This window comes from Heloderma suspectum, chromosome 2 (genome assembly GCF_057233095.1).
Source record: "Heloderma suspectum isolate Gila_16-S chromosome 2, 16-S_ref, whole genome shotgun sequence".
Classification (NCBI taxonomy): Eukaryota; Metazoa; Chordata; class Lepidosauria; order Squamata; family Helodermatidae; genus Heloderma; species Heloderma suspectum.
The window spans coordinates 298,362,541-298,386,030 of NC_139459.1; the positions used below are offsets into that span (position 1 = coordinate 298,362,541).

The 23,490-nt window shown below is 42.8% G+C and overlaps 2 protein-coding genes across 2 annotated transcripts in view; one reads left to right on the forward strand and one right to left on the reverse strand.

Annotated features, from left to right (window-relative positions):
- The window catches only part of CACNA2D3 (calcium voltage-gated channel auxiliary subunit alpha2delta 3), an 821,063-nt gene that overhangs the window by 693,745 nt on the left and 103,828 nt on the right, over positions 1–23,490 (forward strand). The gene's annotated exons all lie outside the window — the stretch shown is intronic.
- On the reverse strand, positions 5,633–20,434 carry LRTM1 (leucine rich repeat transmembrane protein 1). The gene is made up of 3 exons (XM_084834052.1): positions 20,428–20,434; positions 17,574–18,170; positions 5,633–6,066 (listed from the first exon to the last, which is right to left on the reverse strand). The coding sequence occupies exons 1-3, from the start codon at positions 20,432–20,434 to the stop codon at positions 5,633–5,635; spliced, it is 1,038 nt and encodes a 345-aa protein (XP_084690178.1).

Below are 23,490 nucleotides of genomic sequence, written 5' to 3' on the forward strand. Positions count from 1 at the left end.
AAGTCTTCTTCCCGCGCTCTCTCACTCCCAGGACTGCTATCTATGCCAGGAATGCCGGTGGGAGGAATCTCTGCCAGCTGTTGGCCCTGGGAAGGATGAGCACGCTGCTCTCCCAGGAGCGACTGCTCTTCCTCAGAATCAGAACTACTCTGGGATTCTATGGGCTCAGTGTCCACCCTGACATCTGAGTGCCTTGCAGCCTGCTCTGCACCTTCAGGTTCAGTGGAGGACATTGCCTCATCATTAGTGTTGAAGACAGATTCATTTGCCTGTCCAGACAGATTTTGTACATGGAATAGGAGGGGGCACCATCTTTTCCATCGCCTCAGGCAGCAAAATGTCGTAGGCTGGCCCTGACCCATGATTTTGAGGCTTCTTCACAGCTGCTATGTACACATTCATGCAAGTGCATCCAATTAGATTGGCCCTGAATGTGTGTGTTTCTTCCGAGGACATTGTATATACAGGTCATGAGAATGCAATATTTTTGTTACTTTATCTCAGTGAAAAATGACGAATGATATGCAAGTCTGTTCGTATATAGCTCCTAAAAGCAAAATGGGATAGGTAGTTTTTTTGGAGAAGCTCTTTGCATTTAGTGGGAATACATCCTAGAACATATTTCTACACCAGAAAAAAATAAAACGTATTTACATTTTCAGCATCAAATCTTAGAAAACTGCTTTCAGCCTTTTTAATTGAGAAATAAAATAAAATGAGCCCATGCAGATAATTTCAATATTTTAGCAACAGATGGCCATGTCAGTGCTTTACAAATTCAGGGCATTCCTGTAGGGACTTCCGTAATTTGGTATACAGTGAGTATCTAAAAATAATCTGCAATGCATTTGAAAATTACTTGCATGCAATTGTGGAAGATAATTTGCGGTTCGCACAAAATACACAGCAAATGGTGCCTTTCATCTACATTTTCTACAGTTAAGCATTAAATATCTCATGTTGCAAAATGGTAACTTTGCATTTGTTAATTTAAATGATTAGATTTTTTCCCCCCTGGCATGTCTGCTGACATTTGAAATGTTAGTAAACATCATTGCTGCAAATAGCTGTTTGCGGTGGTATCCATGGGCTGAATTTGTAAATATATAGCCTTACAGGAGTGCATTATGGTGTTACTTAATATGCAGAGGTTTTTAAAAGCAGCAAGTCAGAAAGTGTAGGTTGTGCTCAGAGTGGGAGTATTGAAGGCAGGGAGACAAAAAAGAGGCACACATGCTCTGAGGCTGGGATGCATAAGGCCACATCTTTTATTGTTATTATACAGACATCCAGCCAAGGCAGGAACCAAGGAAGCTGAGATGTTATTCAATGGTAACTCAGCCCTTATGCTGGTAAGCCCACCTCGGTGAAAGATGACCACCTCACATCAAACACTGTTTGACTTCACTACGCTCTGGAGGCCTTCATCCCCAACTGCATGACCAGTTTGGGTGCTTTTTACTGTACAGCTACTGCCCTTGGAGATTCACAGGTTCCCCTTCAACCTTACCTCTTAAAAGCTTAAAAGGTTGTGACAATGACAGTGAAGTGTAAGATCCCCAAACCCTGTAATTTTCATTGGCACTGAGGAATTTTCTAGATGCTTTTATTGTGCACTCACCATTCCTCACTCATGGTTGTTTACAGGTGCTTTAGATGACAGCACCATCCTCCAGTTTCCCTATTCTGTTTTCCAACCACTTCTGCGGGTTTGGGATGGGTGGCAGGGAAAATGTGATCTTTGGAATCACGAAACAAAGCACAACTCTTCACCAGTGTAATTGTGTTATTCCACTTAGTTCCAGTCTACCACAGCACCATCTAGAGGTTATGTAGTAGAAAGGCAGGAAAGGCAAAAATCTTTGTATAGTGATCTGGTCTTAATCCTGCAAAGAATCCTGGAAGAGAAGTAGTGGGTTTTCTAGCCTCATTTAGAAAAGTACTGTGTCATCTGAGAAGAAGTCTTTTTGTCTCTAATGTTTCACTATAGGCTAATGACATCATGAAACTATAGGCTGGAGCAATAGCTAGCATAGCCTATAATAAAAGCCTTTGCTTCTGCTACTGTCTGCTTGGGGTTTCGGAAGCTTTCCAGAACTTGGTTAAACACGTTCTGGGGGTGCATCACTTCTTTTTCCCCAAGGTTTGAGAACATCACTTGACTTGCCCATTGAAGCCTTAAAAATCCCCTTTGTGTGTGTGTGTGTGTGTGTGTGTGTAGGTTAGAATGACTTAAACTAAAATTGGACTTAAGGTGTGGTTTTTTAATATCTCCACATGTGCAGAATCTTGTTTTCCCATTCAAAGCTGTAGAAGAACATTGAAATGTGATTTGTATTGCTTTCAAGCATTTTGAGCTAGACAAATCTGTGCTCTGAACAAGGTGATTACAAGTTTTGGTGACATCACTAGTGAGTGGTGACATCACTACTCTGACTGGCAGTGGTTCCCCAGTATCTCAGAAGTCTTTCCTAGATCTGCTACCTCTTTAAGTGGAGATGCTGGGTACTGAACCTGAGATCTTCAGCACATCTTGATTTCATTTAGATGATTCTATCCCAGATTAGTAAATGGAGATTTGAACAAGCCTTTTACCCATGTACACACCCCTTTGCTCCTTTCTTCACACGAGTCAGAAAACAAACCAGGAATTGTTCAACTAACGATACTTTCCCATTTCATACAACCCAGGAAACTGTGGTTAACAGCTTTGGAATAAGCCAGGATATTAAACCAGCTTTCAACCATGGATTAATATTCTGACTTGTTCTCAAGCTGTTAACCATAGTTTTCTGGTTTGTATGATGAAATGCACCTGGATTGGATGAAATAGGAAAATACAGTTAATTGAAGATGTCCTGGTTTGTTTGCTGACTTGAACGAAGGCAAGAGCAAAGGGCAAAAGGGTTGTTCATATCTTGGCTTATTAAGTTGTCTTATGATTGTCCGAACTCTCCCATTCAATAATGTTGGTTCAACAATATGTGTCAACAGAGCTTCGGCTATTGGGCGGTATAGAAATGAAATGAATGAATAAATAAATAAATACACCACACTAAAATAATAACATATATAATTTTTTAATGTATTTTAATTCAGACACCCCCCAAAATAAAATACATATATCAATTATGTAGCACCTAGAACAGTCAACAGCCAGTCTGGTAGAGTGGTTAAAGTGTTAGACTAGGACTGAGGAAACCTGTATTCATAACCCTGTTTAGCTAAGGCCCTTGCTGCTGTCCCAGTTCCCTTGGCCCCCCTCTATCCCTAAGCACTCTCACACACACAAATAGAGAGGCTTCAGTCTCACACCTTTAATTCATTATTCGTTACAGATGCAAATCCTCGAAGACACTCTGGCTGGAAAGGAATGCCTACAGGGGATTCAAATGGGATCACCAAAAGTTGCCCGCAGTTTGAAAGGGCGGCCGCCTGGCTAGGCTAACTTAGGGAAGGAGGACCTGCCCCTCACTTGCTGCGCCCCTGCGTAGCCTTGCACACATCGCTAACCGGTTCGACCATCTGAGCTCCGCCCCTGGTGTTTCCCTCTTAGCTCTGCGTCTCCGCCTCGCGTCTCTTAGGTCACAGTCTTCAAGGCCCTCCTCCTCCTGCTTGCTGCTTCTCACAGAGAGGTGAGGGGAAAGCTTCATGCCTGGCCATCTGGGAGTTAGTAACCTGAGAAGCCTACCCATATCTGAGCTGGCCTGTGAAAAAGCCTCCCCCAGTTCTGGCTGCTCCTCTTCTGAATCAGAGCTGCTGACTATCTCCCTGCGCTCAGAATCAATCCTGACATCTGCATGATTCTGGGACAGCCACTTCATTGTTCTTTCTAGGGATGTGTGAGAAATCTGCTCTGCTGTGGGTTTTTAAATGGATTTGTCCAATCAGCATCACCCAGAAATGGACATGGACTGGACACATTTTACATTAAAAAATCCATACATTTCTGGACTTGCGATGCATTCCATGGAACAGAAAAATGGTGTCCAGTGAAATGTGCACATTTGAAAAGTACACAAAGAAAAAATGCATACATTTCAAAAATGTGCACAAACACTCTTTGTTTAGTCAGTGGATGGATCAGTACAAAAGAGCATACAATCTGAAAAATGTGCAAAAACGCACTTTAAAAAAAAAGAAGAAAACTATCTTCCAAGTGCAGCATGAAGGCCATCTAGCTGGAACTCTGCCTCTGATCAGCCAGCTCCACAGACAATCGTTATTTTATTCTAATGAATTCATTAATTTCAACAATATATAAACTGCCCTTCATCTAAAAATAGATTTCGGGATAGCGTATCCAGTGCCAAAGCTGCACTCCTCAACCAAGATGTCAGGAAACAACTCATGCTTCTCTGGATCCTGGTCTACCACTTCTTTTGCCAGCTCGCACATGGGTTCCCATCTTCCCCATAGCACAGGAAATGACTGTTTAGCGCAGGGATGGGCAACCTTTTTGGCTCCAAGGGCCGCATATGGTGTCAGATGGCAGGTCAGGGCCTGCTCATGGGTGCACACATACATGTGTAAGCATGCACGCACACATCTTCAAACCACCCCTCCCTGGCTGCTGCGATGGAATTGCTGAGGTTAAAGCTTCTCCTACCCCCCAGTAAACCCCTCTGACATTGCCATTTCCCCTCCATTAGCAGCAGGGAAATAGCAATCCCACCTGTATTGGGATCACTGAGGAGCAGAGGCTAAAGCCTCTTCTGCCGCCATCCATGAAGAAGGGTGAGGGGCCTGCATCAGGTGGCGGAGCCGGAGGAGAAGCAAATTGCAGTCCAGCACTGTATTCTGCCCCCAGCAGGTGCTCTAGAGAGGCCCACCAGCTGATCTCCCTCCACGGCATTTGCTGCAGTGGGACAGCGGCCAGCAGGGCTTTCTAGAACATCTGTCTACCCTCTGTTTCCCCTTCGAGAGCCTGCAGCTGGCAGAAGTAACTGCGGGGCTCTCGTAAGAGCTCGGTGAGGTCTCGTGAGACCCGGGAGGCTGCTTCTTTGGGCCACACAGCTCTCCATAGAGCAGGTGTGACAGTAGAGGTAAGGGAGTGTGGGATGGGGGAAGGGGGCATGATGCAGTGGTGGTGGGGAAGGAGGGGAAGGGGTGTGAGATGGCTGCAGCAGCAGAGGAAAGGGACGGGCAATGAGGTTGCGGCAGCAGCACATGTCCTCCCGCTCCAGGCAGTGGGACAGGCTGGGGCTGCCAGGGGCCCCAGTCAGGATCATTGCTCCAATGCTGCAGAGGCCTTTTTCTTGCAGGCCATTGGATCATCTGGGTTACAGGAAAGAGGGAGTGGGGCTCTCAGGGCACAGAGAGTAGTGGAGGGCTGCACAGGACCTGCAGACAATGGGTTGCCCATCCCTGGCATAGCAGAATGTTTTCCTGCTTGTTGCGTCTTTCAAGAAACATGGCGTTTAACCTTAAGATGTACTAGACGAGTACATTTGTTCACTGTAGCGATTCCAACTTTCAAAAGATCATTTTAGGCATAGGGTTATATTGAAGCAGTCTTGAATGTGAAAAACCAACACACAAGAGCAACTAGTTAATCAATCCTATTCCAACACTACTCTTGTAACAGGGGAAAAATAGTATTTGTTTTGGAAAGCTCATAGCAATCTGTAATTCAAGCCAATGAGCTCTTAAATGGCTCTTTTTCCTCAACACTTCCCTTCTCATTGCCAGGGGGGGAGTGTGAGTTTTCCCGGTGGTATTTTGCCATAATTGCAGCATAGGCGCAGCCATACACAGCGGCAGCCAACATCATGAGACATACAATCCCACAGACCACGCCAGTTATGACTACAGTGGCAATGGCATGACGCAAGCTAACAGGCCGCGGCTTTGGTTTAGGTTCACAGTGCGAGTGGCTGCCATCTCCTCCGTACTCATTGTGGTGGCCATGCTTCAGAGAACTTATGTGCTCAGAGTAGTGATGTGCCTGGTGAATTTCAGAAGCTGTATGAGGACAGATCCCATACAACTCATAAGGAATTTTGAGGAGGTCTTTTCCTTTCCGATTTTCAGGCGTTGAGCAGATTACACCATCACTGATTCCCCCTGAAAAGAAGAGATTTGTCTTAAACCCTTGGTACTTCAGAAGAATCTGATTCTACCAGCTAACCAAAGTAATGTAAAAACTGATTCTTCTTCCCCTGAAAAAAAAATTACAATGGTATTTTACAAAGGTTTGTTTATAGTTAAATTAGAATAATGGAAAGAACTAAAAAAAAAGTCCAGAGTAGGGTGGGGTGGGGAGGTTGTTACTCATTCGTTAGACATAAAATTTCCCTTAAAAACAAAAGCTATATGAAAATATCCCAGTCATGGTAAAAATGGTAAGAATAAGGTCATAAATGGTGAAAAATACCAACAATCACATCGCTGTCATCAGTCATGCTACTACCGTTTTGTCAGAATGAGGCCAAACTAAAAGGATGACCGGAATCCAAATGGCCAGATCAGAGTTCCTCCACACCCCTTGGGATGTTTGAGCGTCTTCCCCGCTAGTAGGGCAGCCATTCTGAAAAGCCACTCTCAACACTCAGGAGTAGGGATGTGAGAACCCATCCCAGTTCAGGTTCTCCAGGCGCCCGCAGAAGCCCAGACCCTGCTCGCCCCAGCCCCCCGGACCCATGCTCGGGCCGCCCATGAGCTCGCCGAGTTGCCCAGACTTACTGTGATCCCATTTGGTGAGTGCCTGCCATTTTCCTGCCTTTGTTGTGTGCACAAAAAATAAAAAAAAAGTTCATATTTAAATATGCACAGTTTGGGGCTGGGAAAGCTTAAGGTGCGCAATATTAGAGGCATAAAGCAAGCAGGGCATGAGCAGGGGGTGAGCGAGGACAGCATCTCAGCAGGTGCTGTCTGGGGGTTGAGGGTGGGAGGGGCCTGATGGACTCCCAGACCCAGTTGGGCGCCTGTGACATCCCTACTCAGGAGACCTCACAGAACAGCCACTGGTGAGGGGCAGCATTCAGAACAGGAAGCCTTCGGCAACAGGAAGCTCTTCCCTTGCAAAAAGTCCCTCTGCCTGGTTCTCTCTCACCACAGCACACCTCATCCCATTCAGCAGGGTCTCCTGACTCTCTGTGTAGCACTTTCAGGGGCTGGAGCAGCTGCCATGAGAAGATGGGGGCAGGGAAGTTCACTTCTGCCAGTGCTGTTGATCCAGCGTAAATCTGGGTCCAACCCAAAATCTGTTATATTTCACCTAACTAGTATTCATGTGTGTGTGTGAATTACTGTATATCATGGCCAGAACATGGGGGAAGTGCATGTGGCTACCATGCAGTAACAGTGGGATGGTTCACATGATCAAACAGTCCACCATGGGTTGTTTAAGCCATAGTGAGCTGTGATGCATGCCAGCATGTCCTGGCCAGCATTTTGCATATTCAGCCCCCAACCAAGGGTTGTCATTATGTCTGAACCCGGTCAGTATCGGTTATGCGAGCATTAAACAGTCCATGGGTTTTGTGATGGTTGTTTCACCCTCACATAACCCACAGGGGCGGCATTTGGACATAGGGTTGGGTGGGCGCACCCCTGTCCGGGTTCTCCGAGTGCCCGCTTAGACCCTGCCCCTGCCCGTATGCACCTGGACCCACTCTTGAGCTCACTGAGCCACCCGCACTAATCTGGGCAGTCTCGTCAAGCTCTGTGATCACCATTTTTTGAAAAATAAAATGGTGATCATGAAAATGTGCATATTTGTGTATACATGATGAAATGGGGCCATGAGTCACCCATATATGCAAGATTACAGGTGTTTGTGTGCCTGTAATCTTGCGTATATGGGCCATTCATGGCACCATTTTGCATATACGCGAATATGAGCATTTGTGAAATGCGCATATACATAAAATGGGGCTGTCACTGGCCTATATAAGCAAGATTACAAGCAAGCAAACACCTGTAATCTTGCCTATGTACGCTATTCACAACCCCATTTTGCATATATGCAAATATGTGCTTTTTCATGATCACCATTTTTTTCTGAAAAATGATAATCGTGGAGCTCAGTGCTGATGCCCGGATGAATGTGGGTGGTTTGGTGAGCACAGGCAGGGGGCCAGCGGGGGCAGGGGCCCAGCGAGTGTGGCTTGGGGCATGGGCAGTTTCCTCTGGATTCCTGGATGGAATCGGGTGCCCGCCCCATCCCTATTTGGATGCAGTGACAAGCCCCAGTTGGGGGTTGAATATGCAGAATGCCATCCAGAACACATCACAGCTTACTGTGGCTGAACAGTCTGTGGTGGGCTGTTCTGATCATGTTAACAGGTCAGTGTTTCGGAAACCATGGTTATATTTCATGCTGATCAGAGCAAAAGGGAAATTATTTCAATGCCAGAATGATCAGATGTTTTCCACCCAGAGAGGTGTCAGATTGTTGGCAGATATGAGCAATAGTACTATGTCAACAAACTGCAGTTTTTCTGAAGGCAGTGAAAGGCCTGGCTGGGAGGGGGAAAAAATCTCACACAGGGCTTAAGGACAGGAGCCAGCGTGGTGTAGTGGCTAGAGTGTTGGACTGGGAGTTGGGAGATCCAGATTCTAGTCCCCACTCGTCCATGGAAGCTCACTGGATGACTTTGGGTCAGTCACAGACTCTCACACAACCTACCTCACAGGGTTGTTGTTGTGAGGATAAAATGGAGAGGAAGAGAATAATGTATGCTGCCTTGGGTTCTTAAGGACGAAAAAAAATGGGATATAAATGTAATAAACAAAACAGGGGGATCTATGGACTGTTGATGAGAAGCAAGGACAGAGTTGAGAGAGCTCAAGAATCAGAGAGGCGGGAAACCTTCAGTGGAAGACAAGCCACCAGCCCAGCCCTCATGGCCAATGATTGGGGAAGATGGTGGTTATAGTGCAACAACATCTGGAGGCCACAGGTTCCCCGCCCGTGGCTTGAGGCATAGGGCCCAGAAGACAGGGTAAGATAGTGATGGGGGGGGGGAATAACAGTTTTTGCACTTTACATTTATATTCTTGATTTATAAGATAACAGACAGAGAAATTCATTTTGGATCCTCAAATAGCCATCCAGAGGAACTTTTTCGAGTGGTGTGAGGCTGAGTGTCATCTGCCCCAACAAATAGTATATTGATATCTGCAGAGGTCTGCTGTGATGAATTTGCTAGGCACTTTGAGGACAAAATCGCTTGTTTTCATAGCGATCTGAATGCCAGTGTTGAGATAGGACCTCTTGAAGTGTCCAGTGCACCAACTTATCCAGTTTTGTAGGGTCAATTTCAGTTGATGAGGCCTGATGATATGGACAAGACACTTGCAGTGATGCAACTGACCATGTGCTTCCTTGACTCTTGCCTATCATGGCTTATTAGGGCTAGCTGGGGAGGTCTGACCAGGCGGGTCCAGGGAGTGGTGAATGGCAACGCTCCCTCCCTCTTTTAAGAGGCAATTGTGTGACTACTCCTGAAAAAAGCCATCCCTTGACCCAGAAGACTATGATAACTACTGCCCAGTTACAAATACCCACCTTTGGAGCAACATGCTTGAGAGGCTGGTGGCAGCACAGCTCTTGGAGGGTATGAAGTATCTGGACCCATTGCAATCTGGGTTCAGTCCTGGCTTTGGGATGGAACTGGTCTCAGTCACCCTGAGGGATGATCTTTATTGGGACAGGGACAGGGGAAGTCTGACCCTATTGCTTCTTCTTGATTTCTCAATGGCTTTTGATACCAGCGACCATGGTATTCTCCTGAACTGGCTCTGTGAAGTTGGATTAGAGGGCACTGTATCTCAGAGGTTCCATTCCTACCTGCGGGGTCGGTTCCAGAGAGTGGCATTAGAGGATTGTGTCTAGGCCCCCTGGCAATTGTGCTGTTACCAATGCTTTTTAACATCTGCATGAAGCCATTGGTGCAGTCATTCAGGAATTCAGGGCAATTTGTTGTCATCCAAATGCAGATGACACCCAGCTCTGTTTCTCTGGTACATCTGAGTCAGGTGTGGACTAGTACTTGGCTACAGTGGTGGGCTGGATGAGGATCAACCAACTGAAATTGAATCCTGATAAGATGGAAGATCTCTGGGTGGGTCCAGGAGTTGTGTAGGTTACCTGTCCTGCTTGGATGGGGTTGCATTCCCCCGACAGGGACAGGGACAGGCACGTAATCTGGGGATGCTCTTGGATTCATCTCTGTCATTTGAAGCTCAAGTGGCCTCGGTGGCAAAAAGCACCGAGGCTTTTTTTACCAAGCATAGGCTGGTACAACAGCTACAGCCATTCCTGGAAAGGGATAGCCCAGCCACAGTGATCCATGCATTGGCACCTTCAAGACTGGACTATTGTAATGTGCTTTATGTGGGTCTTGTGCCCTTGAGATTGGTCGGGAAGCTTCATCTAGTGCAGAATGGAGCAGCTCTGTGGAGTGTCCTACTGCACAGACATGACTCCTGTGCTGAAAGGCCAATTAGCTACCGAGCCATATTCAAGGAGTTACTGTTGGTTTATAAGTCCCTAAACAGCTCAGGACTGGGTTATCTGAGAGACCATTCCGGTCCTATGTCCTGAGGGGAGGGGCCTTGCTCACTGTCCCACAGCCTATTGATGTTGATTTGGCCATGTTGCGGAGGAGGGCCTCCTCTGTTGCAGCACCCACAAGTCCCACATGTGGAATGATCCCCCTACTGAAATCAGGCCAGTGTTTCCGCCAACAACAGAAGACACATTTATTTCCCCAGGCATTTCCCTGACCACTAGTATTGTCAGCTACTCCTACTTATTTTAACTTAAATGTTAATGTTTTTATCATTGTTTTAATGATTGGCTCTACTGTATTTTGTCATGATTTTATCTTGTAAACCGCTTTAGGATTGATTGATTGATTGACTGATTGATTTTTAAAGGAAAAGTGGTATAGATTTTTTTGAAATATACAAATATATTGGTTTTTAGGGTTCTAGTTTCTTTCTCCAGAGAATTTAACCACAGTAGTGAGCCACACATGCCATCAGTCATTTGAGGAGTGAATATCATTCTCAGAATATAAGAAACCTCTTTTTTCTTTTGTTATGTTTATAAATGTAATATACGTACATAACATGAAGTGAGGAAAATGTATAGACATAGAAGAGATGCATACAATAAAACAATACCTTAAAGACTAAAAAAATTATTTATTCTGGCATAAGCTTTTGTGGACAGTGTCCACTTGATCAAATGCATGAAGGGCCAATCTCAAATGGGCCAGTCTATGTACACATTGGTGGGGGTGGGGGGTGTAAACAGTGTTGTTAGAGAGAACTGAAATACAAAGAAGTACAGACAGTGATAATTACCTTAATAGTTGCCATTCACAAAACATAGTTCATCATGCATCTGATGAAATGGAAAGTGTCCATGAAAGCTTATGGCAGAATAAATACATTTGTTAGTCTTTAAGGTGCCATTTGTTGTTTTTGCAGCACTAGACTAATATGGCTAGGCTACCCCTCTGGAACATGCATGATTATAAATTTAATGTGGTGTGTGTGTTGTGGATGAGGTTTTACTATTCCAGTATTTATTGAATATAAGCCATTTTTCTATTTAAAAAATCTGCTTTCTTTCTGTGTATTTAACTTATATATAATAGGCTTTAGTTGGTTATTCAGACAGTGTATGTTACCATTCTCACAGAATTAGGTCAGACCCCAATATTTTGTGTATAGTACGCCTGCTGCAATGATTTTATTCGATTTTGATTTTTTAAAATGGCTATTCTTACGTTACATAAATGTTCTCAGAGCAGCATACACAACAGCTAACAGCCCAATCCTATGCATGTTTACTTAAGAATAAGACATATTGAATTCAGTGGGAGTTGCTCCCAAGGAAGCATGCATAAGGTTTTACCCTAAGGTCTGCAATCTTAAACACGCTTACTGGGGAGTAAACTGCATTGAGCTTAATGGAACTTAATTCTGAATGCTTAAGATTGCTTTGCATGACTGCAGCCCTATCCCCATTACTTGTGAGTAGGTTCCATTGAACTGAGTGGAAATTATGCCTAGAACTGGGTTGCAATAATTCACTGTTTTTTGTTAGGATATCTTTCATTAAGTGAGAAGGCATAATCTAAATTCAATCTTAACCCTGTAATAGAATTCTTCTGTGCAGGAAGTGATTAAAATGGGGTATGTCCACCACAAATGTAACTACTGCCAACTAATGGGTAGAAAAGAAGAACGGTGTTTTTTAAGTTTTGTGGTTTGATTCAAAATCCTTTAAAAAGTATAATAAAAATAGGCCTAAATCAAATTACCACTTGTACCTTCTCCAGCTGCTGTGATCATAATCAGACTCTGAACATTATGATTTTTAGGTCTATGACCATAGGAAATTTTCATCATAGTTCTCTAAAAATACTTTCATTCTACAAGTCTGGCTAGGGCTCTGCTTTATCAAGAATATCGATATAAATGTGCAATTCAAGTCTGATATATCAGAGGCAGTATGCCAGTTGCTGGGGAACACTAGTGGGAGGGTGTTATTACGCTCATGTCCTGCTTGTGGGCTTCTCATAGGCATCTGGTTGGCCACTGTGGGAACTGAGGATGTTGAGGATTATATGGCATTTGTGAATTGCTTATGTTAAAGGAATTTCTAAGCAATGTGCAGAGGGCAAGATTACCTTCCTGGGAATGCATATTGGAAAAGGTATGGTTTTCGTAAGTGCTGAAAATCCAGAAGAGGTGGTGCCTGCCTTGTATTAGTAGGGAGTTTCAGAGAATGGGCACTATCAATAGGCCCTTGGTCTGATACAGCATGACTCTTCCTATGTTCTTATATTCTCTGTGATTAGTTTGGGAAATATAATTCAATATAAATATAATATAATTAAAAATCACTTTTACCTGAACTGCATTTGGACTAAGGTATATTTTAATCCTACAAACATATTCCTTGAGAGTTCTAATTTAGTTCCATTTGTTTTCAGCTAATAACAGGGGCATTTTATGAATGCAGCAGTATTCTGTAAGATCAGAACACTTATTTGTTGAGAATGAATAGTCTAAATGTGTTCAGAAACGTCAGCTGGTGTAACATGCTGCAACTATCATTCTGACTGGGACCTGTCAATCATGTGCTTCTGATATTGTACCATCTTCATTGGCCCATTTCCATGGCTAATTCAAACTTGGTTAGTTATAATATCGAAACCCCTAAATGGTTTGGGGCCAGGATATTTAAATGATCTTCCCTGCTTGCTTAGGTCTTTGATATAGGCCCTACTCAAGTGTCTCATCACTGACACCTGTGGATTGTGAGGATCCAGAATAGGGCCTTCTTAGCTGTGGTGTCCACACTGTGGAGTCCTCTACCCTGGGAGGTTTGTTTGGCTCCTTTCCCACTGGCATCTATCAGGGTTTTTGAGGTGACCGTGATTAGCACAATCTTTATCTAATCAAGAGAAGAGAGGGGTGGGAAAAACTCTTATTATGGTGCTTGGAGATACTTGTGGTTGGTAGCAGAGAAGGAAAAGAAAAATGTGTTTGTGTGTGTGGGGGGGTTGCTTCTTTGCTTAACACATGTGGCTATGCTGTCTTTTAATTGAAAATTGTTCAAATAATATTGCTTTGAAAGAGAGATTAATTGGCAATGAGGGGATGTGCTTCCTATTGACAGCTTGAAAATTATATTCACCAGCATTGTTTTTTAAAAGCTTGTGTGGCAACTGTTGTAAGATTTTAGCTGAAAATGGCAGCTATATTCCTGTGATCTCCTACTTCAAGTTCTCTGACTTGTTAATTTGCTCAACAATCAAACGATTACTCTCCCTATCAACCAAATGACATGAGTGTATGCTCAGTAATGACCAGCTCTTGACACAATACTATTAGCAATATGTAGTGCCTTTAAATGGTCAAAGGGTTTTATGTGCATTATCTTGTTGTAATCTTTCTAACAACCCTGTAAAGTAGATCTCTACTAATCTTCCCATATTGAAAGTGGAGGAGCTGAGAAACTGAAAGTGGCTTGCCTAAGACCAGTGAGTGAGTTCATGGCAGAGGCAAGATTTGAACTGTGGACATCATCATTCTTAGAGCCCAGTTTCTTAGCCCCTATACTATACATCAGTTCTCTGTCACATTCTGGCGGTTTTGGCTACAGTCATACACAAACTTACTTGAATAAGCTCCAATTTAAGATTATAGTGTTTATTTTCAAGTAACAGGTATAGCTCAATATATTTTCATATGATGGCATTTATGTGGTATCAAGTAGTAATTTATTTTAGAGTCATCAATTCAGTGTAGAATGGTGTGTGTTCCTGCATATGTATGGATTATATGTGAAGTCTATTTCAGGTAGGGATGTACAAAACACTTACCTGGTTTTCGTCCAGGGATATCCGCTCCGTCCCTCCCCCCGAAATCCTCGACGGGGGGGGGGGAGCGATCCGTTCCTCCCCCCGGAATCCTGCCTGGCCAGCTCACGGCCAGGCCATGGAGCCGCCAGCCAGGCCAGCCTGCAGCGGGGCCTCCAGCCGCTGCCGGGCTGCTGCGGACGCAAATGGCGTCCTGAGTAGGGGACGCCATTTGCATCCCTATGGTAGCCCGTGATAGGCTACGTAAATATTTACGTAGCCTATCACAGCTAAAGCGGGGACGCAAATGGCGTCCCCTATGCCATTTGCATTTCCGTTTTCTCCGTGATAGGCTACGTAAATATTTACGTAGCCTATCACAGCTAAAGCGGGGATGCAAATGGCGTCCCCTACACCATTTGCATTCCTGCTTTAGCTGTCATAGGCTATGTAAATATTTGCATAGCCTATCACGGAGAAAACAGGAACGCAAATGACGTAGGGGATGCCATTTGCGTCCCCGCTTTAGCCGTGATAGGCTACGTAAATATTTATGTAGCCTATCATGGGCTACCATAGGGACATAAATGGCGTCCCCTACTCAGGACGCCATTTGTGTCTGCAGCAGCCTGGCAGCAGCTGGAGCCACCGCCGTCGCTGGAGCCACCACTGGAGCCAAAGCCAGAGCCGCTGCCAGGTAGGCTCCGTTCCGGGGGGCTTTCGCGGGGTGGTGGGACGGGTTGCTCCGTTCTGCCACGGATTCTGGGGGGCCGAATTCACTGGAATTCAGCCCCCCTGGGATCCATGGCGGAATTCTCTAACATCCCTAATTTCAGACTGTGCATGGTTAAGAATTTCCTACAAGGATGTAGCATTGTTAGTATCATGATGAGTATTTCTCTGAGTCTTCCTCATCTGTACCATGGGATTAATACTCATCTCTGCAGTGGATTAATTATCTTTCTTTGGCAAGACACTTCACTATCCTGAGTGTTTCCCATTTCTAAAATGAGACAAATGCATTCTACAATGTGTGCTGAATGGTGTACTCAGTTCATTTAATAACGATAAACTATTGAACACAGCGGGACTTATTTCTGAGTAAATATGCATCAGATCAGGTTACACCAGCCTTCCTCAAGCTGATGCTCTCCCGATGTGTTGGACCAATGGCTGTACTGTTTGGGGATGATGGGACTTGTAGTACACATCTGGGGGAAGACTGGGTCACACCATACATGTTTCTCTGTGGAGGCAATAGGCTGGGATAAGACAATCTTGGAAAACGAGCTGCTGTTATACTTGGGAGGCAATGGGCCTTGGAGAGGAGATAAGCAGCGTCCTGCTTAAGTCTGAGAAAGCTTGAGCTATTCCTCCTTTGGGACCTTGCTTACCACAATTTGACATAAGTGAAGTAATACACATCATCATCTAAAGGCCCCTCTTGTAAGGGTGAAATCCTATGCATGTTTAGGCAGAAATAAATCCTACAGGTCCCAGCATTCCCCAGGCAGCATGGGGGGTTGCTCCCTAAAACCAGTAGGTTTAGAATTACTGGGCATTTTGACATCAGGCAAAAATTGTGTTGCTTCACTATACCTTCTGCAAGGGTAATAAGTGGATTTTGTTCTCCGTCTTGTTTTGGCTGACTCTGTTATGCTGTTATACTTGTGTGTGTCTTTTTATTTAATTAATTTAGTCTGCAATCCTATGCACATTTAGACAGAAAAAGTCCTACAACTCCCAGCATTCTCCAGCCTGCCATGCCCTTAATTATTTAATTTTGATGTACCTTAATTCTTTGTTTTCAGTTTTGTTTATAAGCTGCCTTGGAGAGTCCCAACTGGGGGACAGAAAGGTGGTATGTGTGTGTATGTGTGTGTAGATCTGGGAGAGGACTGGGTATCATTGACCGAGAGGATGGATCAGTTTGCTTTGTGTAAGTCATAACATAACAATGCTAGAGAAATGTAAATATGCTGGTGGAATACACAATATGTGCTTTCTCTAAACTGCATTGGAAATAACTTCATGTTACAAATGTATGTAGATTAAAACAGCACAAAGATGTGGAAAGCAAAATGGATAATTAATTTGTCAAGCAAGGCCTGTTTCCCTGAGATAAAAGTGTGACACTATTTTTCAGGTATAACAATTGAAATACATCTAATCATACATTCATATGTTCTTCATAATCCCTGGAGATTCCTGTTATGTATTATGACTCCAGCAATGCATACCAGGAAACCAGGATGGAAAGAAATAACATACTTTTTTTTTTTTTTAACTATCCAAGGATCTTAGAAAGTAATGGCCACCATGGAATTGTATTCCAGTACTCAAATTATGGGGGGATAGGCAGAGGAGTCATTAAATCTGCAAGCCCCACCTATGATCCCTGCTTGCTGTTGCACCCCTTTTTCTCCTCCCCATCCTCTTCTGAGGTCACTGCAGCAACCACAGAAGAGTAACTGTTGCAGAACTGTCCATGGTAGCTGGGAGGGGGTGGGTGGGAAATCTGAGCAGGGATTTCCCGCCAACGGTTGTAGCTTTGTCTATGGCCTTGGAGTGGGGAATCAACAATATCTTTCAGCCCCTAGGATACCCTCCCAGGGACAAAAGGATTGCAGTCTGAAATATTTTTGATACATTATAACATCAGCACAATAGATCGATTCTCTGCTATTGGTTTTATTCATTTTTAGATTTTATTTTGATGTATGTTTTAATTTTTGTTTTTGGATAGTATATAAATATAAATAAATAAATATTAACCCTTGTATTTACTATTATTAAAATTATTTTAGGCCACCTTTAAAGGGTAAAACCCTCTCACTTTGTGTACACCTTATAATTCCAAAAAAGTCAAATGGATTCTTTTACACTGAGTATGTAATCCCAGATGTTATAGTAATTATGATACACAGTTGATAGTGTTGAAACATTTGAGGTTGAGAAACACACACACACACACACACACACACACGAAAACACACCCAAACACTATGTATGCTTGCTAAAAGTAATGATCATCACATCTGTCTTACACAGTAAGAAGTGTAGGAAGTGTATATGTGATGGACTACATCAGCAAATCATCCATAGTCAACCCCACCCTGCAGTCCTGTTTTGCATGTGATTAGATGCTTCCTTAATTAAAACTACACTAGATAGATACAGTGAGATGTCCCAGTGACATTTGCTGGACACACAGTATATATGTAATAGAGAAAAGTTACTTACCTCTATACAAAAAGCTTTCCAGCCATAATTTAAGGCCAAAGACCTGACAGTTGCATTGCCAGTAGTTACCCTTGAAAAGACCCACTTTCAGATTTGGCAGAGATTCCAAAAGAAGTCTGTGTACTCTCTGAAGTTTATTATGTTTCAGAGACAACAATGTTATATTTCCTGTGTTGTTTCCTAGAGTTTCAGGCAGACTTAAGATATTGTTGGATGATAAATCCAGCTCTTTTAGGTGTGGAAGGGAACTAAAAGTCTTGTTGTCCACATATTCAATGAAGTTCTTAGTTAGGTTTAGAATCTGTAGATTTCGCAGTCCTTTGAATGTGCTAGGCAACAGACCTGAGACAGAATTATTGGATAAGTCCAGAATTTTTAAAGCCAGAGTGTCAGTGAAAGCACTTTGACTGATTTTCTGAATGTGGTTATTTGACAAAAGTAGTATTTGAGTTTCAGCAGGTAAATGGAAAGGAACTTCAACAAGTCCTCGATTCCTGCAATCCACTGTCTTTGAAAACTGATGGCATCGACACTTTGGAGGACAGCCACTCACCATATTCATTAGTATGATGACTCTTGAAATGAAAAGCCATGAACCTATACAATAAGAAAAGACGTATCAGTGTTGCATTTAGCATCTTGTGATGGCATATTGATGAGATGTATATTCTAAATAATAAATTCATGATGGAATAGTTGCATATTATTTGAGTAGGGGACTGAATTGTAGCTATTGTTTTTAAAATCCTTATGTCATGTAAATTGGAGATGATCTCAAATGTATTTAAATGAAGCTACTTTCCATAGCTTTATCAGAAGTGCAAATATCTGTTCTGAAAATGACATCCAGCAGAATAATATTTCATAAATGAGCTCAACTGATTAGAACCATACTGTCAACATGCAGGGGACAAGAGAATATTCAACCGAGTGTTTTCAGTGATATAGGGCTGTAATTTTATCATTCATCAGTAATAATGTTTAGAACAAATCCTGTTATAATAAAACTGCAGGTCCAACTTCTGTTTAAGGAATTTTTAATTCATGTAATTCATTCACTGATGAGGACTAGTTGACTAGTCCAGCCTTCCCCAACTGGATGCCTTCCACATGTGTTAGATTATAATTCCCATCAACCCCAGCGAGCATGGTCAAGGGTGATGGATGTTGTAGTCCAAAATATATGGAGGGCACCAGGTTGGAGGAGGTTGGGCTGGTCCCTGAAAGATATCAAGCACACTCATTATAGTTATGCAAAGCACTTAAGCCAGTGATTAACTTTAAGCCTATTAGTGGTCCCATTTTCTTCAATAAATCTTACACATTTTATTACATTCTATCATGGGATCTATAGGATTAATCAGTCATCCCGATCTAATGAATTCCTAATAGCTTGAGAGCTCTCCTGTTTTCAAGAGCTTCTTTGTGTAAAACAGTGAATTCCTCTCCAATCACTAGTCAGGTTGTACAAAGAAATTAATGGGATAGCCTACCTGCATTAGAGACATGCACATTTGAAGGAGCTGAGCCCTGTGGATTGGACAACTGTCTGTGGCACATTTTGATCAAACCTTATAAAAATAAACCCATTTGCAGTACACTGCTGCAAAAGCTAGTAATTCTTGTATTTTAACAGCTGCTCTTAAACATCTCCATTGCAACTTATTCATAGTAGTTCAAATTGTGGTACACATGAAGTGCAATCCTAGGTATGTCTGCTCAGAAGTAAGCCCCATTTAGTTGTATAGGGTTGCAGCAATCCTTTATACACTTGGGAGTAAACCCCATTAAACATCATGGGGCTTATGTCCAAATAAACATGAATAGGATTGCACTGCTACAGTTCTTGTATATTACCCATATGTGTTTTCTAACATTTTATTTATTTATTTTTTTAACTATTAAATTTCTATCCCACCTTTTTACTAAATGTAGTGCTCAAGGCCGCTGACAATAAAATACAGATAAAATAACAAAGTTATACTTAAAACATTAACCAATATCAAACAAGAGCATATCCAATAAAATCACATTAAATAAAAGTTCTTGAATGTGTCACTTCGGTGAAAAAGTTAATAAAGTTGATAAAATGATCTACAGTTCCTTAAAATGATCCCGTAGATCCTTTCACTGGTCCAAGTAATACAATGGGTCCTACTATATTTATAGACAATTTTTCTCTTATGGCATTGATTATATGCATGCACACGATAAAGCAATCTAAGAACCAGGCAATCATGATTAAGAATCATATGTACATGTGCATATGGCAGCTTAATCAGAATTTTCTGTCTCTTTTCATAAATGGTTCCTGAGACTTCTTAGTAATATCTAATTTCTAAGCAGAAGCCTTTAAGGGCTTTAGTCTTGTGCAGATTTATTTGGGAGTAAATCCCACTGAAATTAGAGGGCTTCTTAGTAAACATGCATTCAATTGCCCTTCAAGTCAAATATTATTCAAATATGCAGCAAGATGGAAAAGCCACTGAATGCAAAATTGAAATTAGAATTGCTAACAGGATTCGGATATTTAAGAACATTTGAATTCACAACTAATCGCACCAACCTTTACATGAAGCCATTAACTTACTGTGATCACAGTTTATCTTGCACTTAATTTCTTAAACTTCATTCAGAAAGTAAATGGTATTTCAAGTGCCCCTTCACATTCATATAAGCAAGCTAGGAAGTGTGTTATGTATCGGTATGCCTCGTGTGCAACAATTCTTTTGAGTAGAAAAAAAGTAAGCAACCATAATCCCTCTTGAAGTTATCGATTTGCTAAAATTTTAAGACTATGTTTCTTTGCAAGACAGAATCCCTCACAATAGATCTAAAGAAAAGTGAAACTTACCTTCCATGGCCGTTCACTTATCGAGATTGTAGAAGGCTCAGTTCAAGTTTTATGTGAAGCAGTAATTTTCTGTAGCAAAGTTGCTCTAGCGGTTAGAACTGCTCCAGCATATATTTGAATGCATTTATTCAGAAAATACAATTGTAGCTGCCATAGGACCTCCACTAATTGAAGTTTTATAAATGCTGTTTTTTCCATTTGATAATGTTTTTTCCCATTTGATCATGTTCCTTTTTCCATTTCATTGACTGTTGCTCTGCTACCCACAGAGATCTTCTCTGCCTCTCTGGTTCAGTCAACAGGCCTTGCGGAGTGTCTGTCAACTGGTACTGGACAGCTGTAACGTAGAAATCATGACCTAATAGGCTAGCCTTTTCAATTATTTAATCTACCTCAAATCCAAGGCACAAAAATAACGCTGACTTTTACAATCCAACGTAGTTCTTGATTTCTATTGGATTGTTAGCCATGCTTTGTCAATCCTTGCAAAATCAGATGACTCTGAACTTGGGTTCCTGTCATCCTTGGTTGTGATTGGAGGCAATGGGGTGTGTAATCTCAGTACAGAGAGGCCTTCATCTTGATTACATGCTTTTGACCGTGCACTTGTTTGCTGTTCTGGGGCTTATACTTTTGATTTCCCTAGGGATTAGCTGTGCTGACAGGATTTTATTGTATAGAAGGGAAAAAAAACACAATTTTGTGCGTTTCTCTCTCTTTAAAAAAAAATGGCAAAGAACTTCAGGCATTCAAAAAATGAGCTCTCTTTCTCCAAACAAGAAGGAACAGCCTTTGCTTCTATATAGATTGTCTTCACCTTGCAGCTGTGGATGAAGCAACTTTTGCCACTGCAGCTGAATATGCCTGAAAACCTTCTTTATCACTTTCACATTTGAAGCACAGGGTAGGATCCAGTTGTGCCCCAGCACTAAACTACCACTTGCACAATGTAACTAATGCTTTCTAGGTAAATGGGAAAAGCCAGTTTCCCCCATTGCCCCCTAGCAAGCACGATTTATGTTGTTTATGTAGTGTAATGTCGTTAGCGCTCGTGCTGGGGCACAGTTGGGTCCTACTCACGGGTTTCCACACAATGAACAGGAGGAGGAGACTAATCATTCCCTGTTTGATGTCTGAATAAGTAGCTGTGCTATAGAAAGGGCAGGGAATAGCCCCTGATACAAACATACTGAAGGCCTCTTCTCCACTGGTGGGAAGGCTGGGGCTGGGAACCTACTGTGCTCATGATGGGTCTGGGAGCTCTTGCAATTCATCGGATTCAGTCATTAGTCTTCCTTCATAAAATAGAGCTATATCATGCTTCTGCCTTCATTTGTTAATGAAAATTCCACAACTTCAAATTTCCAGTGAAGCAATCAAATCTGGCTGCTATTTTTACAGACGATTTAGCAGAAATGCTAAAATGACCCTGAAATAAATACAGTAGGACCCCTAGGTGGACCAACCAATTCAATTAATCTTCCCTTGTTCACCAGACTGAAGAGTTCTAGTTCACTGTACGCTACTTTGCTTTGACTGAAATGAACAGTGGGAGTGATCCACCAAACAGGGCTTTTGTACAGCTCCCATTCATTTCAATAGGACTTGTGCAGGAATAATACAAAATGAATTGCATCTGATGTCTCATCCTGGTTTCTGTTGCATCCTTCCAGTGGAAAGGGCCTCACCCTAGACCAGGGGGTGTTGAACCTCAGGCCCACAGGCCAAACCCAGCCTGCCTAGGGTCCTAATCCAGGCCTTGGGGGTCCCCCAGAAGGCTACACTCCCTTTCACCTGGCTGCTGATGGTTTGGTGTTTTCTGGATTTTGCACCATTTCCTTCCACCACCACATCCTGTTCTAAAAGGTTGAAATGCCTCCCCTAAGGCTTCTTTCCCTAAGACTGGAAAAGGTCAGTTTACATTCCAGTTCCAAAGAAGGGCAACGCCAAAGAGTGTTCAAACTACCGTACAATTGCGCTCATTTCACATGCCAGCAAGGTGATGCTCAAAATCCTACAAGCTAGGCTTCAGCAGTATGCGAACCGAGAACTACCAGAAGTACAAGCTGGGTTTCAAAGAGGCAGAGGAACTAGAGATCAAATCGCCAACATTCGCTGCATCATGGAGAAAGCATTTAAATGGTTAAAGCAAGAGAATTCCAGAAAAAACGTCTATTTCTGCTTCATTGACTACGCTAAAGCCTTTGATTGTGTGGATCACAACAAACTGTGGCAAATTCTTAAAGTGATGGGAGTACCAGACCACCTTACCTGTCTCCTGAGAAACCTGTACGAGGGTCAAGAAGCAACAGTAAGAACCAGACATGGAACAATTGAGTGGTTCAAAATTGGGAAAGGAGTACGACAAGGCTGCATATTGTCGCCCTGCTTATTTAACTTATATGCAGAGTACATCATGAGAAATGCTGGGTTGGATGAATCAGAGGTCGGAATTAAGATTGCTGGGAGAATTATCAACAACCTCCGATATGCAGACGATACCACCCTAATGGCAGAAAGCGAAGAGGATCTAAAGAGCCTCTTGTTGAGGGTGAAAGTGGAGAGTGCAAAAGCTGGTTTGAAGCTCAGCATTAAAAAAACTAAGATCATGGCATCTGGCCCCATCACTTCCTGGCATATAGAAGGGGAAGAAATGGAAGCAGTGACAGATTTTACTTTTTTGGGCTCCAAGATCACCGCAGACGGTGACTGTAGCCATGAAATTAAAAGACGCTTGCTCCTTGGGAGGAAAGCTATGGCAAACCTAGACAGCATAGTAAGAAGCAGAGACATCACCTTGCCGACAAAGGTCCATCTAATCAAAGCTATGGTTTTCCCAGTAGTAATGTATGGCTGTGAGAGCTGGACTATAAGGAAGGCTGAGCGCCGAAGAATTGATGCTTTCGAACTGTCGCAGACGGTGACTGTAGCCATGAAATTAAAAGACGCTTGCTCCTTGGGAGGAAAGCTATGGCAAACCTAGACAGCATAGTAAGAAGCAGAGACATCACCTTGCCGACAAAGGTCCATCTAATCAAAGCTATGGTTTTCCCAGTAGTAATG